Source organism: Canis lupus, chromosome 8 (assembly GCF_011100685.1).
Source record: "Canis lupus familiaris isolate Mischka breed German Shepherd chromosome 8, alternate assembly UU_Cfam_GSD_1.0, whole genome shotgun sequence".
NCBI classification, from domain to species: Eukaryota; Metazoa; Chordata; class Mammalia; order Carnivora; family Canidae; genus Canis; species Canis lupus.
Window position 1 is genome coordinate 61,268,825 of NC_049229.1, and position 10,832 is coordinate 61,279,656.

The following is a 10,832-nucleotide window of genomic DNA, read 5'->3' on the forward strand; positions in this document are numbered from 1 at the left end:
CTTCTTAGTAGTGATTGGTATGGCCAAGGGGTGTAATATACAATCTCCTTACTTACTGAGTTCCAACTTTTTATCTAAATATCATGTTCCAATTCCTTCATTAGCCAGAGTAGACTGTCTGGAAAAAATGGGAAGAGACAGGGGAGTTTCCCTTAGCATTAAAGAGAAATTTTTAGCATTCCACTTAGATACAGAAAAACATCAGGTTAACACTAAAAATTCACTTGTAGCCCAAACACAATAGGCCAGCTTATTCTTAGGATCCTTTTAGTCAATCAGCAAACTCTTCCTGCAGACTCTCTTAAATCACAGTGATTCATTTTGGGTGAACACAGAAATACCTCCTAAATAATTTCTCCCAGGTAAGATGAGCAAGGATGCTCCTTGGGCCTCCCAACACAGTTGCTTCCTGGAAGCTTCCCCTAAGAGCATCTGTGATAAAGCACAAACTGCAGACCTGTCTTTGAATCCCAGGCCCTGCCACTTACTCTGCCTTCAGTCAAGTTATACCATCATATAGAGAAAAGGAAGATAATGGTATTTACTTGTAAATATGGCTTAAGTTTAACATCAATAAACATTCACAAAGGGCCAGGTACTACCTCCAGCACCTGGGATCCAAAGATGAAGTTTCCAGCTCTGCCCTAGAGTTTCAGTTTGGTGGGGCAGAGAAAGTACATGAAGAAAGGAAGATTGGGGATGATGGAGAAGAACTGAAAGAGAAGTTATTCAAAATGAGGTAATTAGGTAAACACCCAATGCCTGATACCTGGCTCACTTAATAAATCCTTTTGGTTGATTTTGAACCCCTCCTCCTCCACTAGGACTTATAGCTATTATTGACCTAGCTTTTCTCTTATCTTTCTGAAAGTTCAGATAAAAAACTACCAACAAGATACCTGATGGTCACTGGCTCTGTTTTTGGAGAAGCTCTCATTTCACTGTAACATGCTCCTCTCTGGAGGCTTGCTATTTTGGGCATCTGCTCTTAGGATCATCCACGAGCGCTATGTAATTGGTACTCACTGGCTCACGTGGAAACAGGTTTCTTAAACTTCTTCCCACCTCCATTAAGGTTTCTCAGGTAAGATATGTTCTGAATTGATTTCTACACAGGAAAAGCTTGTAGTCTGGAACGCAGAGAGAAAATGGTGTCTTTTGATTCTAACACTTGATTTTTACCATCAAACCTCATTATCTTACATTATCTGTTATCTCATACAAGAGAATAAAAAGGAAGTAGAGACCAGAAAAAATAAAGAGGAAACTAGAAATTCATGGATAAGAAATGAAATAACTCAGATCACAGTTGCTTTCACAACCTGGACAGTATCAAAGGCAGCAAAGAGTGGTATGTTATGTTACAAGCTGTGGTGGTTTTAAGATATGTCCACAAATATCTTGAGGCCTAACAACCCTCTCTGTAAGTGTGGGCACTGGGGCTTCCTTTGTGCTCTCTCTCCTGGATCACTTCCTGTGGACAAAGTCAGATGCCATGTTGTGAAGACACTCAAGCAGCCCTGACGAAAGAGCTCCCTGTAAACAACAGGCCCTAAATCATCAGGTGTCTGAGTGAGCCACCCTGTAAGTGAACCCTCAGCCCCAGTCAAGCCTTCAAATGACTGTGACTCTGGCCAACATCTTGAATGTAACCTCATGAGAAGATATGAGCCAGAACTACCAGCTAAGCCACTCCCAGTTTCCTGACCCACAGGTATTAGGTGAGATATTAAATGTGTATTGCTTGAACCTGCTGAGTATCAGGGTAATTCATAGTGCAAAAATAGATAACTAAGACTCAGGTCAATAGGGTATTTGTGTAACAGTTTCTATAACCAGGATAGTATAATTTCCTTAGTTAAAAAACAATTTCCCCAATTTCTTTTCTCTGGAGCACAGAAATATGATATATACAATTGTGAGTGATAAGACAACACACAGTTAATGCTGGTTCTGCTCCTTCGCTGCTTCCTGGCCCCCACCCCCAAAAAGAAACTACAGTTTTAAAAAACTGGAGCTATAGAACTAAAAGACAGTGTGGGTTGTGACTTTTTTAAAAAAAATTTTTAAACAAGGTATATGATAAAGCAAGTCGTAATGAAAGCAAATGACATTACTAAGTTGTAAGAAATGGGCAAATAGAGCTAGCTAATCCTAGATAACAAAGAATGAATTTTGAATGTTATCAGAATTAGGATTTAGGCATTCATATAATTCATTTATTTAAAAATATAATTTCTTTTTTAGAAAAAGGTTTTATTTATTTATTCATGATAGACACAGAGAGAGAGAGAGGCAGAGACATAGGCAGAGGGAGAAGCAGACTCCCTACAAGAAGCCCGATGTGGGACTCCATCCCAGGACCCCGGGATCACACCCTGAGCCAAAGGCAGACACTCAACCACTGAGTCACCCAGGTGTCCCTAAAAATATAATTTCTTATGGGAGGTGTGAATTAGTACTTAAGGTTTCAAGGTGTCATATCTGCAACCAAAAGAAAGAACATTTTATTATTTATCTCAAAACTGGGGCTCATTTATTCACAATCATTTATTATACACCTGATTTCTCCCAGAAATTATCCTCAAGCTTGGGGATGAACTGATATAAACTATATGTGACATTCAGGAATCACAGAAGGTAGATAAGTGCTTCTCACATGAAAAAGACCTATGGGTCCATTCCCTAAAAATCAAATACCAAAGGCAGTGGAGTGGGACCTAGAAATCTCCATGTTTTCAAACACATAATTGATTCCAATGCTTAAGCTGGTGGTTCTCCACTACACAAAGGTGAACAATAATACAGTACAACCTAAGTCACAGGGATGAAAGGTACAGCATAGGGAACAGAGTCAATGGTATTATTTTTTAATATTTTATTTATTTATTCATGACAAACACAGAATGAGAGACAGAGAGAGGCAGAGACACAGGAGGAAGGGAGAAGCAGGCTCCATGCAGGGAGCCCAATGTGGGACTCAATCCTGGGACTCCAAAGGCAGTGGGCCAAAGGCAGGCGCCAAACCACTGAGCCATTGGGGGATCCCAGCCATCCAGGGATCCTAAGGAGCCAATGATATTGTGATAGCATTGTATGGTGACAGATGGTGGCTACATTTGTGGTGAGCATAGCCTAATATATAGGGTTGCTGAATCACTATGTTGTACACCTGAAACTAATGTAACATTGTGTGTCAGCTATATTTCAATGAAAAGAAAATAGAATACAACCCATTTCCTGAGCACCTGATCTTGTACTGGAAGTGTTCGGTGCTGGGGGTGCCACTGTATCCGAGAAAATAGGCACCATGAGATTAGAAGCATAAGACTTGACCCCAGGAAGGGGGAGATGATGGTCACCATAGGCAGAGGATACAGTATCTTTAGGGATAGGGAAGGGAGAGCACACGAGGAACCCAACCACACCTTCAGATGTGGAATCACACCACTCGGTAGGCTTGAAGACTAAGTTAAAGAATAAAGTAGTATATTCATGCATTCTGAGATTTTTCCATTGGAAAGAGACCTAACTGACCCTCTACTACAACTCTCTCACTTCATAGAAGAAAAACTCTAGATGTTGACCCAAGGTCATACAACAAGGACAGGCACAGAACCTAGTTCCTGTGACTCTAGTTTGAATGTACTTTCTTCTTGACTGGCTCCTCTTAGGAGTAAAAGGCGTCTTCAAGAACCAGAATGAGGCCAAAGTATATTTCTCAATTCTAAAAAGTGTGTGTTGTTACTATAGCATACTATCTCAGGAGCTATCAATCTGGGGCATTTTTGAAAAGATACAATCAACAAAGAAAAAGCAAGGTGGATGTAAAAAATGGTCTTTGAAGCTATTTCGGTTGCTACTGTCAGAAAAATGTTTGAATTTAAACTCTAGTAGGCATAAAATAAGCTTATAGAAAATACTAGTTTTGGAATCTGAATCAATGACCTAGAAATAAATCTCAGAGAGGGATAAGCAAAATTTTGAAAGAGAAGAATCAAAGAAAATAAAAACGTTATTTCCAAATGGTTTGTAAAAATAATGTTTTTGAGTTACAATGAAAATAGGTACATTTTAAATCTACAGGTATTAATAACAGGCTGGCATTTTGTTACTAGTCAGGGAAGGAGTGGATTTCCTTCAAGGGGGTTTTTACTGGAAATAGCTGAAGGATCTTGTATTACAGTCTCACCAATAACACAAACCTTTTCAGGGTCTTTGCTATCTGACATCCACTTTCACCACTTTTCTGAAAGGTCAAACTTTTGTCCTTCTCCTGTACCAAATCAAACTCAGACTCTCATTTTCATTTCTTGACTTCTCTGTTTACTGTCTTCCTGAAATACTCTCCTCCCCACCCTCTTTTTTTTCCCCATGAAACTGCAGTTTCCTGGATCTCCTCTGACCATTCCTTGTCTGGTTTCCCCCCTAACCATGGTGCCCTCTCAAAGCTCTTCCTGGTCCACTTCTCTTTCTAACCCTCCATTTATGCTAACATAACACCATGATTCTCCTACTTGTCTAGGCTCCCAGCCCTTGGAGCTAACCTGGATCATTCTCCTAGTATTGCTTCCCAATATCCAATCAGCTTTTGAGGCTATCCTCTTCCTCTGGATAACATTCTAAGACTTGACCTTTCCTTTCACATATCCATCTCTTTTATCCTTGAAGCAGAACCTCATCAATTAGGCCCCAGTCAGTGGCAATGGCTTCCAGTGGACCAGCCACTTCTTTATTCTATGGTACAACCTGCAGCAAGTAAAGGCCTTTCTCATCATATCCATTCCTTGTCCAAGAATCAGTACCTGCCCAGCTGAATCCAACCTCAGCACCCCTAACCTGGAAAGACTTTCCCCTTTGTGGGTCAAAACGAATACATTGAGATCCATCATCTTGGATGATGCCTCCACCACCTAACCCCCTTTCATAGTGAATTTTATTTTTCCCTGCAGTCACATCTGGAATGCTCACATCTCACAATTATTGCAATGAGAAGGCAGTTCTTGTAGATGCCACAGTAATGGAGGAGGTGGCAGCAAAAGGGTTTCCATATATATTTCCTAAATTGAATTGTATCACAGCTATGCCAAAGCTTAATTTTAATCATGTAAAGATTGAGAGAGAATAGAAAGCACATCTTGCTTCAATTTTAACGGTTATTACTTTAATTTCTTAAAGTATAATAACAGAAACACTAAAAGCATTTTTTTTAATTAGAAAAATCACGGGGACAAAATCTCTAAATATTTTTCTTAGTTTTCCCTCCTCTGATATTTTAGAGAGATTTTAACATTTGCCTCAAATGTTTTAAGATGCTATAAAACAGTGACTGTGTAGATGGGACAGTTTTTAGTGCCTATAGAGGAGTATTTTTTCCTACATTTATTTCATAAGAGATGAACAGTTGACACTTTTGTTTTCTAGTTTGCTTTTGGCAATACTTTCTTCATCACTGTAAAAGAAATTTAGAATTATATTATTACAGCATTACAAAACGATTCTGAATCATACAAAATCATTACAGAAATGTTAGAAAATACACAAACGACTGGAAGGGATCCATATGACCAAATCTAACAATTCTGCAGAAAATATCAATACAGCAAGAAAATCTTGGAGCTCTAATAATAAGTTTAGGGAAAACAGAATAAAAGGAAACTACAAATGTAAACTTAGTAGGCCTTAGATGTTCTTCCCTTCCCTGCCTATACCCATACCTCTCTCACCCTCTGCAGGCCTGCTCTCACCCCAGCAATTGTTCCTCATTTTATCTCACTCATGGGATGGGGCTGTGAATAAACTGCCCATTTTCTTCCCAAACATGATCTATTTTCTTCCCAAATAGATCATCTGAAGTTCCCTGAGCATAGGAAGTATGCCTTTTATTTCTCTGTATCCCCAGCAACTAGGAGGCATCCCGCACACCAACGTTGCTGATGAGGGTGTGTATGCTCCTTTTTATTTTTTTTTTATTTTTTAAAGACTTTATTTATATATTTGAGAGAGAGAGAGAGCACAAGAGCAGGGGGGTTGCAGAGGGAGAGGTAGAAGCAGGCTCCCTACTGAGTAGGGAGCCCAAGGATGGGGCTCCAATCCCAGGATCTGGAGATCATGACCTAAGCGGAAGGCAGATGCTTAATGGACTGAGCCACCCAGGTACCCCTCACCTTTTCATTTTAATATCTATGTGATACTAACAAAATATAGTTGTTTGGGAAGAAAAGAACTGGGATTAGAAATTTTAAAGCTATATCTACATATATTTTTTTGCCTTATTTATAAATATTTCTGAAGAATTCAATATAGCCTTGTATCACTTAGACAAGTAAATATTCTAAGAAATGAAGCGATTCCCATAAAAAAAAATAACCTGAAAATTCATGTATTCTGAATTTTAAAATGTCTTTAGGGACACCTGGGTGGCTCAGTGGTTGAGTGTCTGCCTTTGGCTCAGGTCATGATCCTGGGGTCCTGGTATCAAGTCCCACATCAGGCTCCCCAAAGGGAGCCTTCTCCCTCTGCCTATGTCTCTGCCTCTCTCTGTGTCTCTCATGAATAATTAAATAAAATCTTAAAAAAACAATAAAAATGTCTTTAAACTTAGATAAGGTAGATAGAGAACAAAGATCGTCAAACTTTTCATTAACCAATAAGCCTTATTTGCTACCTTCCTCCCCTCCTGCCAAACTCCAATTTATAAAGTTATTCTAATACATCCAATGAGGAACACTGTAACTTTTAAAAAATAATAGTTTTAAATAATGCATAATTATTTTATCTTATCCTGGAATTATCCTAAACAAACAGATCTACATCTTTTTTTGAATTCCACCCACCACAGCCACACACATAGCCTCTTTGAAGGTCACAGACACCCAAGTTCAAATGCCTACAACATAGGGATGTCAGAGACAACAATTACTGGATAACCTGAGCCATTCTAGCAGATTGGTGACTGAATATCAGGAGGAAGGCTGGTGTGGGGACCCTCAGGATGGTCCCATTATCCACTCTAAAAATAATTCCCTTCCCATCTGCTTGCTGATGCCCACATTTCTCTAACATTCTACAAGTAGACAAAAAGTTTAAAATATAAATACCTCTGGGCCATCAGCATTGTCTGGCTCTTCCTTAGGACCCACCGGACTCTGCCCTCACTGCTGGAGCATCCCTGTGATCTGGGAGGGAAGGATCCCACCCAAGCTCCAGGGATGTGCTGCCAATGAGCAGGATGCCACCTCCTTGCCCATGGTGACTGGTTCTCAGATTAGCAGACACCACTCACCTTAGGGAGGAGCTCAGGACTTCTGACTCTCCTTCTGAGGAGAGCAGCTTTCAGCTCAGGCTGTGGGGGCTGGAGATACCACAGTCAGTGCTGTAACCACAAGGGGCGTCAGGCCAGTCACAGAGGAGAGGACACAGCCAAGGGCAAATCTGAAGAGTACCAGAGAGGCAGAGCGGAGCCCCAGCCCCAGTCAAATTATACCCAAGTGTATCTCCCTACTCCTGGGTTCAGGTGTGTGAACAAACAGATTTCGCTTATTACTTAAGGCAATTTGAGTTACAGCTGGTCACACATTTACATCTTAGGAGAAGGCAACAGACTGATTCAAAACTGCATCATAAAGCCCATGTAAATCCTTCAGACAGGTCCTCTCTTGAAATCAGGTGTTGATTTAGAGACAGGCAGGTGAGCCCTGGGCATCTGAAGGAGGAAGAGATGTCACAGAAAGAAGAAAAGTCATTTTTAGAAAAGGATGACTTGGAGGTCTGAACAATCTTTTTAAAATGTCACTTTTTGCCTTAGCCTTGCTTGTTAGGGAACCTGAATTTTAAAAGAGCTAGGTTTTTCAATTATAGGAGTTTAGACACTGTCAGGGGTGACAGGAAAGATACTTTGGAGCAGGGGCCTTGATGGGCAGCCCTCAAATCACAAATCACACAGAGGAGGCAACAACAGCGTATCCCGTGCTCCCCTCAGATTTTAATTTTTATCTTTTTTAGATTTTAGTTTATGAATAGATTTCCCTTCTCTAAACCTGTTACACGTATAGTCAGGGCCACACAGTCACTCCTTTGCTTAAAAGCTTAAAGTCAAGGGGCACCCGGGTGGCTCAGAGGTTGAGTGTCTGCCTTCGGCTCAGGGTGTGATCCCGGGGTCATGGGATCAAGTCCTGCATCGGGCTCCCCACAGGGAGCCTGCTTCTCCCTCTGCCTGTGTCTATAAATAAATAAAATCTTTTTAAAAAAATTTTTTTAAATTTTTATTTATTTATGATAGTCACACAGAGAGAGAGAGAGGCAGAGACACAGGCAGAGGGAGAAGCAGGCTCCATGCACCGGGAGCCCGACGTGGGATTCGATCCCAGATCCCCAGGATCGTGCCCTGGGCCAAAGGCAGGCGCTAAACCGCTGCGCCACCCAGGGATCCCAATAAATAAAATATTTAAAATAAAAAGTTTAAAGTCAGGCCCTAGATCTTTGAGGTCCCAAGCCTCTGATGCGGCTACAACACTGTAGCTTTGTTTGTCTCTGGGCTCCTGTGGTCATGGGTCCTCCCTCTGCAAGCCTCACTGGCAGTTCCTCATAGGCACCATGGATTCTTTCTCCACCAGGTTTTGCAAACACTGTGCAATTTGCCTAAGATGCTCTCCACGTGGCCTGGCTGTCCCCACTCTCTTCATGGGTTGACCCGACAGGATCCCAGGTCTTTCCTGACCACCTCTCCCTGGAGAGAAGCCACTGCAACACCCAGGTCAATCAGGGCCCTTATGGCAGTTATGATACCCTTTGCTTAATCTAATGTGGCAGGGAGAGAGACTTCTGATGGTCTAATTTTAAAGTAATTATTTACCTAAGGTCTACTTTCCTGACTTGACTGTACCAAAGTGCGAAGGCAGGAACAGGGCTATTTGCTCATCATCAGTTGATAGGGCCTGAATTTGCTCAAGGATCTCATGATTTCTGGTCTCTATTGACTGTGACACCTGTGTCTCTTTCCTGAGGCCAGTGTCCATGCCTTACACATAATTCACCCCTATAATCATTGGGTCACTGATGTCCTCAGCCAATAACTCTAGCCCTTGACAGCCCACTCCCCAAACCTCATCCCCAATGGAGCTTCTACTGCTGCCTTACTATATTAACACTTGGCCTTTTCTAGAACTAATGAGTTCAAAAACAGCACAAAGAAGTGATAAGAAGCAGGACTGCCTTAGGGAAGCTAGCCCCATGGAGCAAACTCCACGTTGAGCTGTTCTTCCCTGTTATATCCCAACATAACTTCCCTTGCTCTGCCTTCATCTTTTTTTTTCACCTTATTTTAGGTCCTGAATAATCCATACTGGTTTAATAAGCATTTTTTTAATAATGCAAATGCCTCTGGGAGGATGAAGGGGCTATTATTAGTCATGCATACTTTAGTGTGAATTAGTTTAATCAAAGTATTTCCCTACTATCATACACCTGAGATCAAGTACAATGAGGAAATTAGAGTTTTGATGGGACGCAGAGTGGCAGATGAGCAGCTAGTGATTTTAGGACCCTGGGGACCTTGGGAAGACAATGAAGAACGGGTGAGCCTTAGAGCCCAGAAAGGCAGAGAAGAGACTGCTCCTCCTTTTTCTTCTTGTATTTTAACACTTACAGGACACATAGGCTTTAGGGGTATGGATCAACCACATCAGGAATTAAAGATGCCTACTGGACTAGCCTGGGAAATTAAGCATTATTTTATTATACTTTCTGAGCCTGACATGCTAGGTTCCAGATTCAACTCCCCCAAACTTTGGAAACCAATCCATTCTTAGCTGGGGACAAACTTTCTTTGTTTCTTCCAAACGGGAAAATTCTGAACTATGCCCATTATAAGTGTGCAGTAAACAACTGTTTAGTTGGTGGATCAATACTGTGTGATCTGATCACTGAATCGAAGAACTGGCCCCGAGAAGAAGCCCAGAAGGACTGAGCGAAAATAAAAATTTCTTTTTGATCAGCTTCCAAGGCCTTCATGCAGTTTGTAGGATGGTGTGGCCTTCAAATGAAGCATTAGATTTCAACCATCACTATGTACAAGACTGTGTGGTCCTCAGGAAGAGTTCGTGATATGAAATATTCTTACTACGAGGAAAGATATTTGGATTTTTGCATCAAGCCCCACCAAAACGAGGCACACAGAAGTACCTATATGAAAAGACAACTAGAATTAGTGGACTATCTTATGTAAAACGCTTTCCTGAAAACACTGCAACTGGGGAGTTCTATTCCCGGGTTCTCAAGCACCAAGTACTCATCTTCAACCATGCTGTCAGCCTGAGGTCCCTTCTAGGGGAGACTTGCTCCTATCTCTACACGGCAGTTCCTTCTTTTAAGCATTCTATAAGTCAGATTAAAGTCTTTATTTATTTTTCATGTGGCCAAATAAAGACAAATCTGCAAGCCAAGGATAAAGACACTTCCAACTCTGCCTTTGATACCCGTTTCACATTAAGTAATTGACTTCCCTCATTAGGACCAGGGGAAAATGACATTCACACCATTCACAAGAATACCGGAAACCAGGCATTGTTCAAATCCTGCTTGCTTTCTCATAGAAACAAATGTGTGGATACTTGGTCTTCGTCCAGCATGGTAAGGAAATACAATTACACTTAGCCAAAAATCTCACATGACTGTTCACTTCACCCGTCACACTTTAGGAATGATAAATCCAGCTTATTCAAAAACTTTAACCACCCAGATACTGATGATAATGTTTTGATGAGAAGAAAAAGTATGGGATTCATTCAAGAGAGAGGCTACCCTGGGGTGCAGGGTAGCCCAAAGGCCACAGA

General features: G+C 41.2%; 1 protein-coding gene across 17 annotated transcripts in view; it reads right to left on the reverse strand.

Annotated features, from left to right (window-relative positions):
- Positions 1 to 10,832, reverse strand: part of EFCAB11 (EF-hand calcium binding domain 11) — a 145,180-nt gene that overhangs the window by 62,096 nt on the left and 72,252 nt on the right. For 2 of the 17 annotated variants that reach the window (XR_005363678.1, XR_005363676.1), the window contains 2 exons: positions 1,027 to 1,130; positions 57 to 118 (listed from right to left, as the gene is read on the reverse strand). The exons of 5 other annotated variants lie outside the window; for them this stretch is intronic. Coding sequence is in view for 1 of the 12 variants with exons in the window: in XM_038545530.1 (XP_038401458.1) it covers positions 7,621 to 7,705 (85 nt within the window). In the remaining 11 variants the exon portion in view is untranslated. Of the gene's footprint in view, positions 1 to 56; positions 119 to 1,026; positions 1,131 to 5,209; positions 5,453 to 7,100; positions 7,706 to 10,832 lie in introns of those variants that run through there. 10 more of the 17 variants (XR_005363679.1, XR_005363680.1, XR_005363673.1 and 7 more) reach the window with 9 other exon arrangements.